This window comes from Marmota flaviventris, chromosome 3, assembly GCF_047511675.1.
Source record: "Marmota flaviventris isolate mMarFla1 chromosome 3, mMarFla1.hap1, whole genome shotgun sequence".
NCBI classification, from domain to species: Eukaryota; Metazoa; Chordata; class Mammalia; order Rodentia; family Sciuridae; genus Marmota; species Marmota flaviventris.
The window spans coordinates 104,049,935-104,073,660 of NC_092500.1; the positions used below are offsets into that span (position 1 = coordinate 104,049,935).

Genomic DNA, 23,726 nt, shown 5'->3' on the forward strand with positions numbered 1-23,726 from the left:
TTCATAATCTCTGTACCCTAAGGCAGTATTTTTTTAATTGTGGATCTTGAAGAAACTGGACCCATCCTCAAAAGAACACAGATACATGTAAAATTTTGCATAAAATTTAAGGATGCCATATTCAAAATATAATTTCTGGGCTCAGGGTTTAGCTTAATTGCCTAGCATGCATGAATCCCTGGGTTAAATCTTCAGCATCACACACCAAAAAAAAAAAAAAAAAAAAAAAAAAATCATTTTCAGGGAAATCTGAAAATATTACCCAAAAGAAGATATCACTTTAAGACTTATGTCCTACCTCATCTCACACTTTATTTTTTTTTTTAATATTTGCAATGCTAAGACTAGAAACCATTAATGTGGCAAGGAAGAACTTGAATAAAAAACTAAGTCTGCAAATTATTGAAGAAGCTATTTCATAAAAGAAGCTCTTCTCAGAGTCAGAAATGCTATTGGAGACCAAAGTTATTTGTACTGCTAGAGTGATAATTTGAGAGTCATTAGTAATATTCTGTGTGATAATCTGCCATAATCAGTTTCAATTTGACTTCTAAGTAATGCCCCTCCTTTATCCATAAGCCATGGCCAATAAGTGTCCCTGCACCAAGGTTTATTAGAAACTGCCTATTTTTAGTTGTTTCCTACCATTCCCACTAGCTCCCCAGATTTCCTGGCACAATAGCCACCTTCCACTTGGCTTAGGAAGACTTTGTAGCAGAACAGCACCCCCAACCTAATGATCTCAGACTGTGTGTGTGTGTGTTTAAAGTATCCATTTTTCTTTATAAGAAAGAGATCCTAAAATCCCCTGCCATTTTTAGCACTTCTTTGGGTAATAAAATATAGGTTTTGTTAAATAATCCCTCTTTAAAGCAAGAAACTTAATTGATTATTTCAGGTGTTACTGTCAAGAATAAGGTTTGACTTCCCCGACGCACAATGATGGAAAGGGAATCATTGTCCTTAACAGCTTCTATGACATCCGCTGTGGTTGTAACAGGTTGCCCATTTATGCTGACAATTATATCATGGTCTCTCAACCCCGAGCTGGGAAAAAAGAAAGAAAGAAAGCGTGAAAATATGAGTTTTACTTGTCTCCATCTAGAATGTAATGTCTCTCTTACAGCAGTACAGTTTTGCTCACACTAAATATATAAACCAGGAAACTAGAAATAACTTAATCCTTCCAAATATGAAGGAACTTCTGTGACATGTCTTGCAAAATCACTTGGAAGACAACAATCCCATTTACCTTTAGAAAATTAATAGTCCATCAGAAACAGGGTAGTAAGTTTGCTACTCTCATATATCAAATTTGATTTGGAATGAAGAGTTTAGCTTTTAATTTCTATGCATTTCTTGACTTCTTTTCACCTCAAGCACATTCCTACTCTCACTAGCAAAAGTGCAAAGACCAGGCAACACAATTTTCACCACAGTTGTACTCCAATCAGTTCGATTTGAACAGCTCACAGTTTATGGAACTGGAGAGTATGCTGAGCTGCCTTATAGAAGTTCTGCTTCAGTAAATCAAAAGGCAGTCAAACTTCCAAGTCTAAATATTAAACTTTGGGGTCTAAGCTCCTTTTCCCCAAAGCTGTGATTGTATTCGGTTTCCAACATATATCCTTCACACAGAATATATACTAGAAATAAAGAACAGCTCCCAATACAAAACTGCAGTAAATATGTAGCCAGGCTTGTGATCTGCCTTAAAGGTTAAAATAAACTGAAAGAGGGACATCAAATGACTCCTGAAGACATAACTAAGAGAATGGCGATTAAAGAATTAATGGGGAGCACAAGATAAAATGACAATGTAGAAAGATTACCAAAATATGTGAAACTTAAAAAGAAAATAGGAAGGGCTGGGGGCTGGGGATATAGGTCAGTGGTAAATTATGTGCTTAGGATCTGCATGGCCCTGGATTCAATTCCTAATACCAAAAAAAAAAAAAAAAAAAAAAAAAGAAGAAGAAGAAGAAAAGAGGAAATTTAAAGCATGAGGATTTGAAGAAACGCTTTAAACCTTAAGAGCAAGAACAGTTTAGGGGAATAACTTGGGCCACGTGCACAAAAAAAGAGGAACTTAATTCATAAAAGTTCTGTGAGTGAGAAAAGAAGAAAGAAACCTGTGAGTTATTATAGTGTCTATTATGCACCAAATGTGAAGAACTAAGCTCAAAAACAGGATAAATGGCCTTCCCCATATCACACAACTTCTAAGAGTCTAAAGTAGGATTTGATCCTGGGTCTTTCAGACTTGAAAAAGCTATCTTCTTGCCACTACATCACTCAAGAAAGAGAATAGCAGCCACAAAAACAGTATAATAAAGGGGTTAAGCCAGAGTCCACCTCCCAGCTCTCTGACCTATTGTTTAACTGTAAATCAACATCTATGTACCACAGCTACTTACTTCCCTGTAAAATAATACCCATATCAAACAAGTATGTAAAAAACACTTTAAGCTGGGCACAATGGTATGCACCTATAGTCACAGCCATTCAGGAGGCTGATGTGGAAGGATCATCAGAACCCAGCAGTTTGAGTCCAGGCTGGGCAACATAGTGAGACTCTACTCCATCTCAAAATAAATAAATAAATATATAAATAAATAATATATATATATGCATACACAAAACACTTTAAATAAATATATGCGCACACAATATATATATGCACACACAAAACATACTAAAGTGAATGAGATGTAGTAAATGCTTCCTAAGTGCCAGCTGTTATTACTGTAACTATTATTATTATTATTATTATTAGGTATAAGTAGGGGAAAGCCAGAAAGGACGGATTCCATTTATCAGGGATTTCTAGCAGTAATTCTTACTTCTAACATACATACAAACCATCTAGGGATTAAAATGCAGGTTTAAAATGCAGATTCTGGCTGTAAAATAGTATGTTCTTGGCTTGCTAAAGACCCTAGATTTGATTTTCAGCAGGGAACCCGGGGTGGGAGGAGAAAGAAGGAAGAGGTGAAAGAGAGAAAATGCAGGAGGTTCAGTGGCTGGAGTGTGCAGCTGTGATTATTCCTTTCTTACTGGCTCCAGCTGATTCTAATTGCCACTGGTTTCAGACCATATTTTTTATTCTAATTTGTTGTATATGGCAGCAGAATGCATTGCAATTCATATTACACATATAGAACACAGTTTTTCATATCTCTGGTTATACACAAAGTATAGTCACACCATTCTATGTACTTAGGGTAATGATCAGACCACATTTGAGTAGCAACAACTTAGAAAGCTAAAAGGAGACTCTTTGGCCCTGGACTAGAAGTTTAAAATAAGGAAGTGAGAGCAGAGCAGGAATGAGGAAAGTCTATTAAGGCCTGTGACAAACCAGATTTAGTAACATATGACCTAGCATTTAGCCATGCTGAAGGTTAGTATGGATGAATTTTCCCCCTATAAAAGAGTTGATAGTCTAAACAAATTTCTGAGCGCTTAAAAAATAAAAACAGGCTGGGGATGTTGCTCAAGCGGTAGCGCGCGCGCGCGGCTCTGGGTTCGATCCTCAGCACCACATAAAATAAAGGTGTTGTGTCCACCGAAAACTAAAAAATAAATATTAAAATAAATAAATAAATAAAAACAGCGAGGAAGAGGTAATGTAGACGTGCTAAACCAGGAGAATAATACTTGTAGGAAAAGCTACCTCTTTCCTAATATTAATAGTCCCACAATGAAACCAGCTGGAGAACCTTCTTTGGGTCACTGTTCTAACCCTTGATTTGAGATGCAGATTTCAGCACTGGCCTCTCATACTGCCATCTAGAGTCCAAACAAAAAGGTGTTTTTTTAAAAACCTACGATATGTACGAAGAACCTTTAACACTCTGGATTCTTCCCGTTCTTATCAACTGATAGTTAATTATTTAACTATTTAAACTATTTAATTACCATTAGTTGATTGTCACAAATACCTAATACTTATTAATTACTTAATACTATAAGAGTTCATTGTTATTAATTAATATTGATTTTTAAAATTTTTTTTAGTTGTGATTGGACACAATACCTTCATTTTATTTATTTATTTTTATGTGGTGCTGAGGATGGAACCAGCGCTTTGCAATTACTAGGCAAGCACTCTACCGCTGAACCACAACACCTGCCCATAAATATTGATTTTTTAAAAACTTTTTTTAGTTGTAGATGGGCACAATATCTTTATTTTTATTTATTTATATTTATGTGGTGCTGAGGATCAAACCCAGTGCCTCCAGTCATGCTAGGCAGGCACTCTACCCCTGAGCTACAACTCCAGCCCCGTAACTATTGACATTGAAAGAGTAGATTTGAGGGCCGGGAATGTAGCTCAGTGGTAGAATTCTTGCCTGGCACCGGGGAAAAAAAACAGAAGATTTGATTTGATAATTCTTAGCAAAATTAATTTAAACATAGGTCATTAACTCATAATAGCACTTTCCAATAGAAACATAATGCAAACCACATGTCATTTTATATTTTCTAGTAGCTACATTTAAAAAAAAAAGGTTTAAGCAAATATAATTAATTTTAATGGTGTCTCCTATTTAACTCAATACACCTAAAAAATTATCATTTTAACATGTAATAAATACTTTTAAATTTTTGATAGGTATTCTACACACTGAGTTACAGGAAAATTTTTTAAATCCGCCCAAACAACACATGCTCAATATGCCATTATAGGATAATAATATCTTACAGAACATACTAAATAAAATGAAATACTGTCTTTCTAAAACATATATAATACACGTGTATGTGTGTGTGTGTGTGTGTGTGTGTATTACACTGCTTCTGGGATTTTTCACTTTTCATGTCAATTAAAATTAAATAAATTTTAAATTTAGTTCCTGATTCACAGTGGCCACATTTCAGATGTTCGACACACACCATGTGTAGGCTGTGGCCACAGTATTAGAGCAAGTCTAAAATCTCACATGCCTTTGCCATGGCACACATCTAAATATAACATGCAAGGGCTGAGGATATAGCTGTTGATAGAGTACTTGCCTTGCATGTACAAGTCCCTGGGTTCAATCCCTCAGCACCACCAAAAAAAAAAAAAAAAAAAAAAACCAAAGGCCTGCAATTTGCTTACCTTTCAGCAGCTGTTCCTTGAATTACTTCATACACAAAAACCCCAGAACTCACATCAGGGAAATCTGGATTTTGCCTTTTCATTTCTTGAAGAAAGCTAGAAGTGACAAGGTTAGCAAACAATGATATCATCTGCTGAGCCCTGATACAAACCTGGAACTCTTAGTAGGTACTCTGTCTGCTTAAGGTTCACAGGCACCCATGAGAATCCCTGCCAATCATGATCATTCTCCCCTGGGTGCTGTCCAATCCTCCATGCTAAAGCCTAGAATCACTGAGTATGATCTAATACAGCCCCAGGGAGAGAACAGTGAATGCTGATGCACGATGAGGCAGACACATACCCTATGACAAATAGACCCTCTGGTCACAGGAGTACACTCACTGAAGTCCAAATGTTTTCACTTTCCTATTAAGACTTTCCAGCTATGGCTTTTGCCTCTGAGAAATAACCCAGATGTGGTCAAACTCATGCTTACTTCAGAGTGAGGGGCAGCATTCGCAGACCCAGATATTTCTTCTGCAAAGGAGCTTTTCCTAGAAAGGAAAATTGTAATGTGTGACTAACAAAACTTCTTTTCTTTTGGCAGAGCTTAAAGACACCCAAATCCCAGAATTTCTGCTATTATAGCTGCCCTTGCACACTGCCTGCTGTGAAATACATGCTTCAGAGAACGTTTCCCCTCCCCACCTCCAGCCCATGGGTTTCAATTCAAGTGCCTTTGGGTACACCTCACGCTTGGTTTTGTGCCTAGTCCCCCAATACGGCCACCCAACCCACCATTATAAGCTCTGAGAACTGATGATCCAGCATGTAGAACTCAAATGGCAATCTCCATTAGAGACTGAGTCAGTTCCTAAAAAACAAGAGGGAACAAAAAAGCCCAACTACCTTCACCTTTCAACTGGCGCTCGTGATAGTCTGCCAAGAACTGTCTGATTCGATCTGAGGGAATCGCAAAAGAGATTCCTGCAGTCACTTTCAGGGTGTTTATGCCAATCACATCACCATCCTGGCAAGGAAGGGAACATCATTCAGTCATGAAGCTTTGCAAACTGAACAGTGCAAAAATCAGGAAAGCGCATGTGTGTGGGGCGGGAGAAGTAGTCACTTAGGATCAAAAACAGAGTTGAGAGGAAATTTGCATGTCTTCAATAGAGAGTATGTTACTTTACATGGCAATTAGTGCAATAGCACAGGGAAGAGAGGGGAGGTGTACTGGGGTAAAAGTTACTGCTTCCTGATCAAAGTGTCAAAGCTGCTGATGACTTCTTTCTCTATTTATCTTGAGCTCATTTTTTTCTTCAGTAAATTACATTGATTCTTAAAAGTGAGCCACACTTTGGATTTTGACACAAGAGGACAAGGAATATTTTGCCTTTTTATTACTTAAGTGAAACTAAAAATAAACATGGAAAAAGACAAAAAGCTGTTGGATATTCAGAAACATTCAGAAGAATTAGCAAAACTGATCTTAGTGAACAAATGTCTGCTCAACCAAAGTTATGAAGTAGAAAATACTTTCAGGCTAGAGCTGCGGCTCAGTGGTAGTGCACTTGCCTGGCAAGTGTGAAGCACTGGGTTCGATTCTCAGCATCATGTATAAATAAATAAAGGTCAATCAACAACTAAAAAAAATATTTAAAAAAGAAAATATTTTCCTCTTGCTGGGCCCCATGGAACATGCATGTAAATCTGGCAGCTTGGGAGGTTGAGGCAGGAGGATTGCAAATTCAAGGCCAGCCTCAGCAACTTAGTGAAACCCTCATCAATTTAGTGAGACCCTGTCTCAGAATAAAAAGTAAAAATGACTAGGGATTTAGCTCAGTGGTAAAGCATCCTGGGTTTAATTCCCAGTACCAAAAAGAAATGAAAAGAAGAAACTACTTTCCTCTTCATTCACTTTCTCATCCTTTAGCCCTTGTTTGTAATGGCAAAGATAAAAAAGAGATTTTTGATTGTAGGAACATACAGATTATAATTCAATAGGTCTGGAGTATGGCCAGTGTATTTCATCCTTAGCCTAGTGAACTCTTTGTTTAATGGAGAAGGCAGGCCCCCAAAATTACAATGTTATAAGTAACCAGTGCCCAACCATTTCACATACAATTAATTTTTTTTAAAGCAAATGTAATATGTAAAGAATAAGCAAAAGCAATCAGTTCCAAGGGACTTAGAAAGCATGAGTCAAACTGCATTGTATTCAGTTATATTTTCACATGTACTTGAGCAATTAAAAACCCTGGCATTTCCACTAGAGACACTCCATAAAATTTAAGAAAGAAATTCATAACAGAACAATGGATTCTGGTTGGTACTTTTTTGTCATCAATAAGCAGGTCAAGACTAAACACCTGGACAGAGCACATTTTATAATTAGCATTTCTAGATGAGGAACAGCTCTTCATATGCACCAGGTGAGTCTTGAAGAATACACATTACATAGCACGGTTGATCCTTTGGTTTAAATCCAGGCTTTTTGGTAACTATCTAATGAAAACAGAAAGCATGTGGAAGAGGAAACCTTCAAAGTAAGCACAGCCAAAACCCTGGTGCTTGTGGTGGGATGAGATCACACACCAGGATGATAAATCCATCATAGATATTGAATGTTTTCCTAACCATTTACTTAAATCCAAGAATAGAAAAGCATTTTTCCACAACTCTCTACACAAGAGTAGCTCCCAAATTTGCATCATAGAATTTGGAAAGTTTTTGAAAGTTAGTTAGAAATATGAAGCAGCAAGAAAAATGGCCACTTACCAAGTTCACCAAAGGCCCCCCAGAGTTTCCATGCTAAAGACAGAAGTTGAAAAAACCATCAGTAAAGCCAATGAATATAGTTCTCCATGTCATTTATACATAGTTCCTAATGAAGCTTATCAGAAGCAGCCTGCTCTAGTGAGCTCCTGTTCTACCAAGGCAGGCAAAATCGTGTCACCTATCATCCCCAATACTGAAGTCAGTATAGGTGAAGACCAATAGCTAAAGGACCCCACACACTAGTAGTGATGGCCTTTATGTCCAGCCCTGAGAGACCATCTGATAGTATGAATGCTAATTATCACATCCAACAGGCTCAACTCTAACTACACAAGCATTCCATTCCTCTCCTAGGGTCTAACTGACCTCTTAGCATACCAAAAGGCCAAAGGGAAAAGAGGTTGCTCTGAAGTCTTCTCACTATATACTACCAGTGTCTTTTGCGCTGAGACTAGACTTCCTACGTGACTTACATTAATGATGGCATCAGTCTGTATGTAGTCCATGTCTGAGTCCTTCAGCCCCAGCTCTTTGCCCCCTCGCTGTGTAGTGCTGACAATCCCTGCAGTCACCGTGTTCTGTAGAGAAAATGGGCTGCCCAAGGCCACCACAAATTCTCCAGCCCGAAGGTCAGATGATCTTCCCAGCAGCAACACAGGGAGGTCAGTCTGCACATAGGTGAGGAAGGCCGAGGAGGACAGAAAGGGTAAAGAATAAATCCAAACCAGAATCAACCAATGTTTGCATATAGCACACCAATGACACCATCTCTGTCATTTTGGCCCTTATCTAAGAAGTACCCTCTCATACAAATTTTTTTGATTGCCTTCTTTCTCAAAGTCCAACAACCACCAAGCTCTTATTTGTTAAGATGATCAGGATCATCTCTAAGATTATTATTTCATAGAAATCACAATTAGTAAACCACCAGCGAAGCAACTGATGGACATGAACGGACATTAACAATGCACTTAGCACCGTTCCAGCTCAACTGTATACAGTGACTAAGCCACCAACAAGAAGGAGATCACCCAGAACAGCAATTCTCAAACTGTAATATGCACATGAAACACCTGGGGATCTTATCAAACGCATTTCTGGCCAGGCACAGGGACCCATGCCTGTAATCCTAGCTATCTGGGAGGCTAAGGCAAGAGGATTGCGAGTTGGATGTCAGCCTCAGCAATTTAGCAAGACCCTGTCTCAAAATTAATTTTTTTTTAAAGTTTAAATGTTCTCAGATGACATGTTGATGCTTTTAGGATATACACCACTCTTTGTGTAGCAAGGACCTCAAAGTCTGCCTTAGCAGCTTTGAGCCAATTGCAATAATTTCTGGTATCTTAAACAGAAAAATTATTTTCTCAGAATCAGCATCTGCTGAAGAAAAATCACAGGAGAGTGAGAGCTAATTAATATAGATTATCAGAGATGTATTGGAGCTGGAATTTGAGAAGAAGATTAACATTAAACAGGGATGAGAGGTGGGAGGGAAAGGGAGAGAGAAGGGAAATTGCATGGAAATGGAAGGAGACCCTCAGGGTTATACAAAATTACATACAAGAGGAAGTGAGGGGAAAGGGAAAAATAATACAAGGGGGAGAAATGAATGATAGTAGAGGGGGTAGAGAGAGAAGAGGGGAGGGGAGGGGAGGGGAGGGGGGATAGTAGAGGATAGGAAAGGCAGCAGAATACAACAGACACTAGTATGGCAACATGTAAATCAATGGATGTGTAACTGATATGATTCTGCAATCTGTATACGGGGTAAAAATGGGAGTTCATAACCCACTTGAATCAAAGTGTGAAATATGATATGTCAAGAACTATGTAATGTTTTGAACAACCAACAATAAAAAATTTTTTAAACAAAGAGATGTACATACAGGTATGAAAGAAAATTTTTAAAAAGAGGGAGTGAAAAACAGGAAAAAAAGCATATACTAGATAAAAAAGAATGTAGTGTGGGAGCAAGGGAAACAATATATCAGCAAATAGAAGAAAATACGCAGACTCTGACTTGGCTTCTAAATACTTACATTTGGCTCAATCTTAATCAGTGCAAGATCCAACTTATGGTCAATGTCTTTGACAGTGGCTTCATACTGGACCCCACTTTGAAGCTCCACCTGGATCCGATGCTGGTTAGTGAGGACATGAGCATTGGTAACAATGAGCCCATCCTCAGACACTATGAACCCAGAGCCACTGGATGCAGGCATTTCCTTGCCGCTGAGAGGTGACCTGTCTCCATAAGACAACAATATAAGCCGAGGGCAGGAAGCTCAGGGACTCCAGCTGCCATCTGTGAATCATGGGAACCTGACATTCATTAAGCCTATCTCCATCTCCATTTCCTCAGACATTTTACTTTTCCCTGTCAGTTTTCATCTTCTCCACATGTAAATACTATATGTATCCTGCCCTGGCCATCTCTGGTGAACATGATTGAAAGCTGGTTCCCAACTCCCCTTTTTTCCGAGGCAATGCTCCCTTCTTCAGAGCTGGTCAGTGCAGCACTCTGTGAGTCCTCTCCAGCAAAGAAGCCAAACCTAATCCTAATATTGTGGGGATATATTGCCACAGATTCAAGAACTCAGGCAGGTAGGGAATCCAGTGGTTCTGGTTCTGGCTTAGTTTTCACTACAAATTAGCCTTGTGGCATAAGATAAATCTTTTCCTCAGGCCAGGCATAGTGGCACATGCCTATAATCCCAGCAGCTTCAGAGGCTGAGGCAGGAGGATCACAAGTTCAAAACCAGCCTCAGCAACTTAGCAGGACCCTGTCTCCCCCGCCCATACTGGGGATTGAACCCAGTGGCACTTAACCACGGAGCCATATCCACAGCTCTTTTCTGAATTTTATTTAAAGACAGGGTCTTACTGACTTGCTTAGGGCCACGCTAAATGGCTGAAACTGGCTTTGCACCATGGCTGTCGGGACTCTGTCTTTCAATGAAATATTTTAAGTCTGGGTATATGGCTTGGTGCTTAAATGCTCCTGGGTTCAATCCCTGGTACAAAAAAAAAAAAAATCTGCCCGCTGGATTTGGATTTCCTGGATTTAGATTTCCTTGCATGCAAGTGATGGGGTTGGGCAAGATCACCACCAAGATTCCTACTAGCTTCAAATTTTATCTTTGGGGCATGAGGGAAAAAGAAACCTCAGGCACCTGAGTATGCAGAAATAGCTCAGATTTGGAGGCCAGAATCCTTTTGTCCTTGTGCCTCTGCTTCTCATCTCAATAGCTTTGAACAGATTTTTGTTGTTGTTATTGTTTTATTTTTGTTGTTGTTGTTTGTTTGTTTGTTTTTGAGGTGCTGCAGATGGAACCCAGGGCTAAGCAAGCAAGCACTCTGCCACTGAGTTCCATCCCCTGAACCTCGGTTTCCTCACAGTGGTTTTTGTTTGTTTGTTTGTTTGGTTGGTTGGTTGGTTGAAGATTCAATGATGCTTGTAAAGGCCCTAGAGTAGGTAAGGCAGTGGGAAGCAGTATTGGGTAATCCTCCTGTGTCTTTTACCTGCGAAACAGCTGCAGGTGAACCACAGATGGCGCCACCTTCTCCACCACCTCGGCGATGAAGTTGTATTTGCTTCGGACCCTGCCTGCGCTTCTGGTCCCTGTGAAGAAATGCTCCGTGCTTGGGGCAGAGGGAGCCTGGCTCCCCTACAAAATCAGGTGTAATATCTCATTCATATCTTCCCATCCATTATCCTCCTCCCTTGTTCTCTTTCCGTCCCCTCCTTCTCCTCAGGCTTCCCACTCCGCCTGTGGACTGTGGCCCCATACACCAACACCTCAAGAGAGTCAGACCTGTCACACCAGTTGGAAAATAATCACAAAGGGAAGACCGTATTCAAAAGGCGAATGGGGAGAAACCGCGTGGTAACTGGTAAAGAGACTCCTATTAAGGAAGAAAGAAAATCAGAAACAAACAAAAAAAGTTGAATCCCTGGGGCAAATAAAACAGTGAGCCGCACGCGGACTGTGTGATTGAAACGAGGGAGTGAATAATTATGCTTAAATTCAAGGATTGGGGTATTGCTCAGTGGTAGAGCGCTTTCCTAGTACGCCCGAGGGTGCTACCCGCAGTCCCCCCAAGAAAACCGGGCGTTGGTGGGGCGGTAGCTGGGGCGGTGGCACACGACTCTTATCCCAGCTACTCCGAAGACTGAGGTGGGAGTTCGACAACAGCCAGGGCAACAGAGGAAGAAGAAAAAAAGTTCAAAAAAAGTGTTCCGAGTCGGGACACTCCTGGGTTCAATCCCTGGTATTAAAAAAAAAAAAAAAAATCTGCCCGCTGGATTTGGATTTGCTGGACAAATCCAAATTTGTCCTTGCGCTCACCTGGATCCCCGCAGTACCCTTTCTGCACCGGCACAGCTGGGAGCGCGCCACGGAGACGCGCGGCGCGGTTCTCCGCGCGGAGGGCGCACAGACTGGCATAGGTGCGCCCGTCGCTGCCGCACACCGCCGCCCCTGTCGCCGGGCAGCCGCAGGTGCCCAGCCAGGGGCCGCCGACGTACTCCTGGCTGAAGGGCGCGCCACATTTCAGCCCAGGGCCGCAGGGCAGGCCACGCGCCCCGCCGCAGGCTTCTCCCTCAGCGGCAGCACAGACGCGGCAGCAACGGCAGCGGTCGAGCACTGGTGTTGTCCCCGCGGAACAGGTGGGCAGCGGGGGACAGCGCGTCGGCTCGCAGACCACGGGGCAGGGCAGCAAGGCTCTGGATCTCCTTGCCTCGACCCTGGCCACAGGTACCGGAGTCAACAGCAGCCACGGCAGAAGGAACTGTAAGAGCCCAGCTGGCTGCAGCAGAGGTCTACTCATCTTGCTTTCTTCTTCGCTTGCACTTTTCCAGTTACTTCACTCTGGACTCACAAGCTGACCTAAGATGAACAACACTTTCCTGGCCAGGTTGCCAGCCGCCTCCACCAGCCTCCAGGCTTTAAGGAGCAGAGCCTGGCAGACCTCTCCATACACACACCCATACATCGCCCACCACCCGTCCCGCCCCAGGTTCAGGGTCACCCCCAAGCACTGCTGGCAGGTCCGTAGCCCTTTCCTGAGAAGAGATCTACACCATGAGCCCCGTTAAAGCAATACTGAGGGCAAACTGACAAGAGCCATCACCCACCCAAGGCGGGTATTAAGAAAACACAACCGTATTACAGTATTTCACATGGTTTTATTACAAAACAAGCAACAAAACAGTTTTAGAAAATTATTTTTGCTACATACCAATTAGGAGATCACATAAAATGAGAAGCATAACAGTTTCCATGCACTCAGCTCAGTGCTTGCAGCGAGTGCATTTCACAGCTGAAACAGTTTGGTTCAACATAACACAACATCATGCCACATCTTCATAAGCAGAGGGGGAAGGGGTCACATAATATGTTTTTGCCAAACAGTTGCTTCATTCAAACTCTACCTATCGCTTGTGACTGTAATTGCTGCAGGCAATAACACAGGAAAAAAAGGACCAAGAGGAAAAAAGGATGTTGGTAGAAAATATTTAATAAACCTGCTCATTTCTGACATGTTTAAAGTTAATAAAGAAAGCTGACTTGAGAAATTAAATTTCCAAAATGCTATTAATGTGTCCATATACCTGTTTATCTGGTTAACACTGAAAACAAACTCATCATACCCCCCTGCTTACCTACTGAATCTGCTATTTATTTATGGGGTCATTTTAATACATATCAGAGCACATTTACATTCAGAGAGAAAAAAAAAAACCCAACTTTTTCTTCCAGTAAACTAAGACTCTAGACCTTAAATCTACTCTTTCTCATAGGAGCTCAGCATTCTGCTCTGAAGTAGAAGTATAACTTCACTATTTTGACCTGAGGTCATTCTCCAAGGTGTACAACTCTGTGCCCCTACAATGTCTCACAGAAAGCAAAAGGGAAACTATTTTTACCAACTATCATCTCACCTTGAGTAAGGGAGTCCATCAAAGTTTTCAAGAATAATGGATGGTAAGCAGTTCAGCTATAGAGAAGACCACCTGAAATACTGTTACACATATGTGGGTCAGGACAACTTCAAAAGCCTCATGGAAAGAGCCAATTCAGGGGCTGGGGTTGTGGCTCAGCAGTAGAGTACTGGCCTCGCATGTGCAGGGTGCTGGGTTTGATCCTCAGCACCACATAAAAATAAAATAAAGGTATTGTGTCCAACCATAACTAAAACATAATATTAAAAAAAGAAAGAGTGAGCCAATTCAGATCAGGTTTCATTCCCCAAAGAAAAAGTTGTACCTTTTTTAGTTCCTTTTTTTAGATCTAGATTTATTCCAGAGCTTAAGCACTTAACCACTAACCCATATGGCATCCCCAACCCATTTTTTCTATTTGATTCAATTTCATACATTTAAAATTAAATGCTATGGTCATATATGCACTATCTTTGGCTCATATTAAAAGGCTCTGGTGTGAAACTGGCCAGAAGGTAAGAAATATGGACAAAGATGGAATTTTGAAATAAGATTTGGGAATGCAATGCTTTTAGGCTTTATGGAAGATATTTTTATTTTTCTGATATTGTTACTATGTTAATGATGTTCTAACTTGGAATTCCCAAGTATTCCTAAGTATATACCAATAAGAGTCCTTGTTTTCCCTTTATTAAGATAATACTAGCTGGATTATATTTAACACCCTTTCAAAACAGACTTTACTAAATGAGAATCCTATCAGCTTACTATAATGGTCAATTCCTTAAGCAGTGGTAACCTAGCAGAGATTTACAAAAAGAAAATGGGTATATTTTCACAATTCAAACACCAAGAGATGACATCATTTCCATGAGTCAGGGAATGTTTAAAGAGATTTAAAACATTAATTTATTTTCATTAGTTCCACATCACATTCTGTGCACTTGTATTTATTAGCCAAATAATTTTCTTGAGAAAAATATGAAGGTGAAACCAGAGACAAGGAACTTTAAAAATCTGGAATGGCTTCTTAAAATCAGGCTATTCGAAGTAGGTTGATCACTCATAAATAAATAATTCCCAAACCAAGAATTTCTGAGAAAAAAAGTACACAAGAGTTTATTTTTAAAAGAAGATGGGAAGAAAAGAGAAAGATCCAGTAGATTTCTCTTTTTAGATTAAGACCACAAGACTAAACTTAAGTGAAGGACAGCTCCAACACAGTGAAATCAGAAAGAGTTCTCAATGTGAAACACATTTCAGAAAAACAGCACTACCTGGAAGAACATGATTCTTTTCAAAGCCACTAAAAATTTCTTCTTCAGGTGTTTTTGCTTCTGCATTAGATATGGACACAAGAAGGAACCGGGATTTATTCTTCCTCTTAGTCTCTTCCTCTAGTCACTATTTTTAATTAAAGTATAATTAACTGATCTAGCTGATGAAAGCTACTGATAGAAATAAGCCAAGTTCTCTATCCCTTTATGAAACCCTCCTAAGTTTCTGATAGCAATGCACTAAAAAAATTGGATAGGTAAATGTGCCCAAGGACACTAGAAATAGTATCTTGTCCAGTGAAAGAAAATATGCCCTCAAATTTGTTTGGGCAACTCCTGGGAAATCTCTAGTCAGTAATTTGTAACCTCTAAATCAATGCTTTTATGCCCCATTTTTATTCCACTAAAATATAATCTCAAGATTATCTTTGTATTTTTCCACATGGAACCTCATCAGATTACAGGGTCTGATCATGCAAGCACACACAACTCCATCCAAAGGGCAACAGAAAGGACAAAAAGAAAGCAAATCTGCCAAGGTATATAATAAACTGCACTTAAAATTAGACAAATATTGGCCCATCAAAAAGAGCTGTGAGGCAAGGATTCAAGGCAATATGTCTTTGCCAGAATAAAACTTTTCTCCTATCCAGAAAACATGGATCAAAAAACTTAGCAGGATGATCCATCTCTTCTCAGCACCTGCTTTTAACCTATCTAAAACTCTGAGATAGAGATTGATCTATCACACACATGAATTATCACACGCTTACCAACCCCACACATTCCAAGTAACACCATTATCAAGGGAAATGTCTGTTCTGTTCTCAACAGTCATAGTATTTAACACTGATACCGGTCCTTGGGGCCTGATAAAGAAACAATTCTAATGGGTCTGTTCCTCAATCTATAACATTTGGGGTCATAGCATCAAGAGAACAGAGTAATTTTCAAAACTGGCTCATGCAGTAGAGTTGACTTATTCCTCAGGCCTCAAAAAGATCCCCATCTCTTCTCCTGGGAGGTATCCTAGGGGACCCACCCTTGCAGACATATTCTAAAGGCCACCCTCCAGATTCTAAACACTACCTCTCAGAACGGCTCCCTGTCAAGCCAGAATCTGGGTTTTCCCCTACTCTGAAGCCTTTCAGCCTTTCAGCTGGGTTAGTTACCTGCTTCACAAACTTGAACCAATACATAGGTATGGACTAAAACCAGGTGACTGGCCTAAGAGCCTGTGCCCAGATTGAAAATAAAACAACAACAACAAAAAACTAAAACAAGGACAAGGAAGTACAATTTGGTCAGGGTGAAATGACTCCCAACCTCTTCAGAAGCGGAGATGCTAAAGATAGCCCATCACACAAAAGACCTTGGAATAGATCAACAAGAGGCAAGCCGCTCTCTCTTCACTGAGTATGCCTACAGATCTAACCTAGTGATTTCCCCCAAATTAAATATACTGCATTGATAATATAAAAAAAGGGAAAAAAAAAGCCACTTGGCTGGGCCCCTCCAACACAGCTTCCACAGGAATATGAGTGCCATTAAGGGCTCTGACTGTCCTCCAACAAGGAGAGAAAATGAGCCACAGCCTCTTTCTCTCAAGTCCTCCCTCCCTCCCCCACTTCCTCCCATGGCACTGTGCTTCATCACACATCAGAGGTCCGTATGTTTTCATCGTCAAGGTTGAACACAAAGGGTTTCTCCTTGGGGTGCTGGGGCTCTGATCTGTGCCTTATTCGGGAGCCTGACAACACCCCAGCAGTACTGCTCTCCCCAAGTCGAGGCATGAACAAAGAGTCCTCTGGAGTCTCTTCAGCTGGAAGCAGCTTTTCCCCAGCCTGGGGGACAGGTGTCCAGGGTTGCCAAGCAGAGGCCACAGAAGGGGCTTTGCAGAGGGTTTTCTTCTCTTCCACAGGTGGCCGCCCTCTGCAGAAGACAGAGTTAGGCCCCCCTGTGAAGCTGGAGCTTCCAGGTCGAGTCAAAGAAATGGATCTGGAAAAGGATATGTCCTGGAAACAAAAAAAGGCAAGAAAAAAACAAAGGACAGTAAGAGCTTTTCCTGACAATGTTTATCCCAAAGCCCCAAGAAAAAATATCCACCCAGGATCACCACCTCATAGGTCCAGAGACGCTTGTCCACAAAAATCAAATATGAGATATAAAATGATTGATTCATAATGGGGTAAGGGACGGGGAGCATGGGAGGAATAGACAAACTCTAGATAGGGCAGAGGGGAGGGAGGGGAAAGGAGGGGGCATGGGGTTAGAAATGATGGTGGAATGTGATGGACATTATTATCCAAAGTACATGTATGAAGACACGAATTAGTGTGAACATACTTTATATACAACCAGAGATACGAAAAATTGTGCTCTATATGTGTAATATGAATTGTAATGCATTCTGCTGCCGTTTATTTTTTAAAAATCAATAAAATAAAATACATTAAAAAAATCATATATGTGTGACAAAGCCAAGTACAATGGTTCATACTATGCGGGAGGCTAAAGCAGGAGAAACACTTGGACCTAGGAGTTCAAGGCCAGCCTGAGCCACATAGTAAGATCCTGCCTCAAAAAATAAAAAAGTTAAAAGGTTCACCAGAATTCACTCCACGTGTATCAGGGTCTGTGTAGCATCGAGACCTAAAGAAACTCTATGTTTCTGACCAACAGTACCTCATTTCTTCCAACAACCAAAAAGAAAAACAAAAACAAAAATTAGTAGAAAGAGAAAAACAAGTCAGTCTGTGGCTTCAGCTGTATCTAGGGCCTGGGCTGCTTGCCTACATCACCAAATAAAACACACCCGCTCAAGGAGAAGCTCTCCAAGTTGACATTGTGCAACAGAAAGGAAGTGACTTACTCTGGGGTGGCACTTGAGGGCCTGGACAGCTGTCCCAATCTCCTTAATCCAGCTGTGCATGTCTTCTGGACTGTCCGCCTGCAAAATACCCACAGCACTTATGGACATTTCTGGACTGTGATTTCAGCTTTCAAGACTCTGACTCAAATTTGAGTTCATAAAATCACACCGTTAGAGCTGGAAAGGATCTTGGAAATCATCTAGTCCAGTGGCTTGCAGGCTTTGAGGGCATTTTTCCCTTGAAATATGTTATTTGACACCCAATAAATAAAATCCCTCAAAATAGAGTTGTTATAAAGTGGGGCAGGGGCAGGGGCCGGGGTTGGGGGAGCTTAGTGCAGTGTCCCCCTATTGGAAGTTCCTTGCTCTTCCTGGAAAAGAAGTGACCCAGTCTGCCCTCCTAGTTTTACAGAAAAGGAAAATGAGGCCCCAAAAGCCAAAGTTTAAGGTTTATAGCTGATCTAGATTTGAGTTCTTCTTACTCTCAACATAGTTATCTTTCCACTATAATGATCTCAACAGAATAATCCCACTTTCAATTCCATTAAAGTCAAATTCCTGTGCAAATCCAAAGTATATATAATTATATGTATGATCTCCAGAAATGGGGCTTTTATCAAGGCACACACTACCTGGGTCTGTCCTGAAAAATCCATCCAGGCTTCAAAAGTTGTGGATCTGGGAGATCTAAGTTTAAGAATATGCAGGACCATGCTGAGGAATCCAAGTATTTTCCCCAGAAATAACCTACTAACCCCAGAAGGGGGCAGCAGAGCCTCTGAAAAGAGGAAGAAAAATCAAGCAGTCTGGCCACTACAGGCAGAGCTTCTCAGCACTTCACAGCTTGAGAAGAGCTGAGTTCAAGTGAAATCTGCAGACATTTACCAAGGGCCCTACGTAAGTGTTATATGCTCCAACAGATGCTAGCCACAGAGGTGAAAATTGGACTAAATCCCTGACCTCCAGAAAATGACATTTGTTAGGCTTCACCTGGCACCTTCTCTGAGAGTCCCACACAACACAAACATGTATTTGCATGCATGTGCAAAAGTTTGTACAAACATCACATTCCAATCCTCAAAGTTCTCCATGTCCTCGCCTTACTTCTTCCTTGCCCAAAATGATTCCTTTTATTTGCTTTCTATCAGGATAGAACATGACCAGGTTTGGTTTGGTTGATTGGCTTTTTAATCCTCAAATCTGCACTTACTCTTTCCTGTCACTTCAAAACAAACCCTCCTTAGTTGGACATGTGCAAAGACAGTGATCAAGGACACTAGGTCAAAAAGTGTGTAGCAACAAGGGCCCGAGGTGAACACCTCTCACATGTGCTATGCCTGCAAATGTGTTAGCACAACAACCCCCCGACTCTTTCCAGTTATTTGAAAACCTCGTAGTTTCCCAAGAAAAAGATAAATTCATCCTTAGAACAAAATGATAACCAGGATAACAAATCTCCAAACTTTTACTGATTAGAAATACCTTATTCTATAGGTAGAACTAGTGGAAGCTCAATTAGGTAAAGATGTTTGAGCCTGTTTGATACTCTGTAAGGCTATTAGGAATTTTATTATTAATATTAATATTATATGATACGTGAGAAGAAAATAATGCATTAAATTCTACTATTTGTTCACTGCTCTCTCTCCCTGAGACCTTTTCTCCTCAAACTGCATATAAATCATATTTCAAAAGATCAAATTGTCAGGATCAAATTATATAATATATATGGAAAGAAAAAAAGGTTATTCAGAATTTGAATGAGATGGAGGTAATTGTTCGTGAGGAGAAGAGCATTTACTAGGGCTTTTTCTTCTAGGGAAACAAATGATGATTTGGTACAGAGAATATTGGAAGACAAAGGAAAAGATAAACAGGAGCTGAGGGAAAAACAAACGCCTCCCATACACAAAGGAGATTTGACGTTTTCATTTAACAGACTGGAACATTCCCATGAGGGCAATCCAATAAGCTACTCTTCCCACCATCCTAGTAAAATGTCCCCCACCATGTCCAATGCAGGACTGAGGTATGTAGCTCAGTGGGAGAGTACATGATTGAAATGTGCAAAGGCCCTGGTTCAATTCCCAGCACAAATATAATTTATATGTATATTATATATATAATTCAAAGAGAAAAGCAAGTATTTCAATTGAGCCCATATAGAAAGAACATATATATATTTTTTAATTTTACAATACTGGGGATTGAACCCAGGGGTGCTCTACAACTTAGTTATACCCCTGCCCCTTTTTATTTTATTTTGAGACACGGTCTCACTAAGTTGTCCAAGCTGTCCTCAAACTTATGATCCTCTTGCCTCAGCCACCAGAGTTGGAAGGATTACAGGTATGTGTGTGCACTGTGCCCAGTGGAGACAGACTGCTATTTTAGAAACTATATTAGCAGTCTCTATTAGTAGTTTTAACCATTATTTTTAAAATGTTATTTAAACATTATTTTAAAATACGATTTAGATAGAAGAACAGATATTACAATTGATTCCATATTGGAAGAAAGAGAATATTATTTTATTGGGATCACATTAACAATCTCTATAGCTTTAAGAACTAGGGTCCATATTTGGGGCAAAAAAATTCAATGAAACATAAAATATTGTATGCAAAAAATATGGTGTATGGCCAGGTGTGGTGGCACACACCCACAATCCCAATGACCTGGGAGGAGAAGGCAGGAGGATTGCAAGCTTGATGCCAGCCTTGACAATTTAGTGAAACTCCATACCAAAATTTTTTTAAAGGCTGGGGGGCTGGGGATATAACTCAGTGGAAGAGCATCCCTGGGTTCAATCCTAGTAGTGCACACAAACAAGAATTATGGAGTATGAAGATATCTACTTTTTATGGAAAGCCTCTACTTACTTTTCATCAAAATCTCAAAAAAAAAAAAAAAAATCTTAAAACCACATCACAAGGTAGCTTCATGAACCAGAGGTAAAAATTCGAGCTGAGGTCCACCTACCATGTAAATCACTAACAGACTAAAGAATGCTTAAAACTGGGTAGAACAAAAAGGGAAATGCCAAACTAACACCTTCTCCTCTTCCTGGAGTGCATTTGTGTGTGCATTTGTTTCTGGTGCTTGGTTCAAAAGTAGGGTTTCCACCTTTGACAACATTTTTGAGATGAGAGGGACAAAGAGTATTAAAATGAGTCATTCAGCCTGTGGTTTTCTTGAAGTCCAACTAACTTTTTACTGAGTGTCTACTATAATCCCAGCAGGATAACAGATGCATCAGTGGTTTGAAGTAATGAATTATGGAGGCCACCAGCAAAAGGTATCTAGTTTCTACCTCTGGTTATTGCCAATGCCCCATCCTAAATCTTTTGGCAGATCCTCCTTCCATTTCCAACTTCTGAAGGCTACCTGTCCCAACAGAGGACTACCTCTACCCTCTTCTCAAGAACCTACCCAATCTTTAGACACAACCCCGTCACATATGACTGTGTTGACTGCACCTCTAAGTGATGTCACTCAGCTTGCAGTCTGCGTAAACAGTGAGGATCCAGAGAGTTTTAGGCCCAATATTTTGCAATTAATTTGTGAATCCCCTTATTGCTGCTCCTGTCCTGACACAGCACGCTGGGTTTATTGAGGGGTGGGAGGTGTATCATGTGTGTTGAACAGAGGAATAAACCCAGGGGCATTCTACCACTAGCTACATCCCCAGCACTTTTTATTTCTTTATTTTGAAATGGGGTCTGGCTAAATTGCCCAGGCTGGCCTTGAACTTATAATCCTCCTGACTGGGCCTCCAAAGTCGCTGGGATTACAGGTGTGTGCCACTGTGCCCAGCTCATAGCACTCTAGTTCTGACAAGTGGGTTCATGCCAAGTTATCAAGATCCGTTTGTACATTTCTCATTTTGAATAATGAGTCCTCCTCATAGTAAGCTGCCTAATACCCCAGGCCCTCGGTGACTGGGGAAATGGTGACCCCTGCTGGCCTTCCACCCCAAGAATTGAAATCTCATTTTGAAGCCCCGTCCAGAACTGAGAACTCCCTGCCTGCTGACAAGCTTCTCAAGCACCCACCTTTCCACCTGCTTTGATACCTGACTACTGCCGGATCCTGAATATTTGGTTACCATGACCCAACCCCAAGTTGGTTTTCCCTGATACAAAGTCAAACTTCTCTAGTTCCTGTAGCCACACCCTCTACATCTTGGGTTCTGGACCAACTGCTCTTACACAAATGAGCCAGTCTTGTTCTAGCCTCACAGTTGGTTCCTTGGTTTACTGGGTGTATGAACCCAGACAAATAATTTACTTTCAGAGACTCTGGGTTCTCATGTGAAATGGAGATAAGTTCAGGGATGGTGGAGAATTAAGTGGTACACTGCCTATAAGTTGCTTAGCGCTGTGTCTGGAACATCAATAAACAATTGCTTCCCCCCCCCTTTTAATAGCAAAGACTATAACATGTGAGATCATAGAGTACACATAATACAAATTAAATAGTCAGAATCCATCCCAAGTCTTTCTTCTCTGTCCATAGAGTTGTTTTTTTCTGCCAAGATCACTGTGCTCATGCAGATAGCTTTCCCAGATGCAGAAGACAGTTCTTTTTGGCAGATGTACTGAGCCTAACTTAGGAGGCAGGTCAGAAAGCCATTATGGCATGGAAGGTAAAACTTCTGGCACCTCAGCACCAAACTACAGAAGTAGTCACATTCTTTTACCCTTTGCACATGATTTTCACTTGGAACAAATAACTGACACATGAACTCAGTCTAATTTATTCACACTTAGAAATTTGGCAGTATTTTTTCTTCAAAAATGAATAAAATGAACACTGAGGATAAATTATGGCAGTATTTTTTTTTTTTTTTGCCAATGGTAAATATTGAGCATTCCAAGCAAAAATTAGAATCTCAGAAGACTTGTCCCTATCTCCATGAGCTCAACAAATTTCCATACATAAAAACTTTGCTAGTAATATTAAAGATTGTGATTTTAAAATATTACATAATAAAATGAGTCAACATTTTGAAGATCTGTATACCTCAGTGAGACCAGTATTTTCCAAATGAGTAATGCAGGCTGGCATGGATAAAAAGTATCTATTCGAAGTGTAAAACTGACTAACAGATTCTAATGTAAGAATATAAAAGTTTATAGATATTACTTCAGATTCCACATTGTATCTAAACATTAAGAAATTACCATTTGTCAAGCTTTGGTATAGAATCAAAGAAGAATATTCAAGATTATCTAAAAAGGATATTTAAAAAACTCTTTTCCAGTACATATTTCTGTAAAGCCAGACTTTCATATTTCTTAATCAAAACAACATATGGCCACAGATAGAATGCAGAAGCAGATAATGAGAATCCTATTGTCATCTACTAAGCCAGCCATTGAAGAGATTTACAAAAATATAAAAACACTACTTCTTTTCTTGATAATTTTTAGAAAGCTATTTTTCATGATAACTTATATAATAAGTTAATATAATAGCTTATAGTGAGTTTATAGTTTCCACTTCTAAATGAACTAACAAATACTTTTAATGATTATTTTCATCTATATCTTCTCTTATTTTCCATTCTGAGTTTGGTGTTATAAACTAATTTGATCACTTACTCATAATTTGTTCAGGGTGGTGCCAGTATCCTTTTATCCTAGAAATGTGGGGAGTTGAGGGGAAAGGAGGACAGAAGTGATGAGCCTCTTTCAGGAATCGTGTATACACTCATGCAGATAATACAATGTCTTCTGAACATTTCTTGGTTGGGTT

The 23,726-nt window shown here is 40.2% G+C and overlaps 2 protein-coding genes across 6 annotated transcripts in view; both read right to left on the bottom strand.

The window, feature by feature from the left end:
* Positions 1 to 881: 881 nt before the first annotated feature.
* Positions 882 to 12,703, bottom strand: Htra4 (HtrA serine peptidase 4). The gene is made up of 9 exons (XM_027939348.3): positions 12,223 to 12,703; positions 11,396 to 11,495; positions 9,913 to 10,117; positions 8,347 to 8,541; positions 7,874 to 7,906; positions 6,008 to 6,122; positions 5,589 to 5,646; positions 5,111 to 5,206; positions 882 to 1,047 (listed from the first exon to the last, which is right to left on the bottom strand). The coding sequence occupies exons 1-9, from the start codon at positions 12,701 to 12,703 to the stop codon at positions 882 to 884; spliced, it is 1,449 nt and encodes a 482-aa protein (XP_027795149.1).
* Positions 12,704 to 13,041: 338 nt separating this feature from the next.
* The window catches only part of Plekha2 (pleckstrin homology domain containing A2), an 84,556-nt gene continuing 73,871 nt past the window's right edge, over positions 13,042 to 23,726 (bottom strand). For all 5 annotated transcript variants that reach the window (XM_027939240.2, XM_071610192.1, XM_027939239.3 and 2 more), the window contains 2 exons: positions 17,967 to 18,044; positions 13,042 to 17,109 (listed from right to left, as the gene is read on the bottom strand). In XM_027939240.2, the coding sequence (XP_027795041.1) occupies positions 16,747 to 17,109; positions 17,967 to 18,044 (441 nt within the window). In that variant the 3' untranslated portion in view covers positions 13,042 to 16,746. The remainder of the gene's footprint in view (positions 17,110 to 17,966; positions 18,045 to 23,726) is intronic.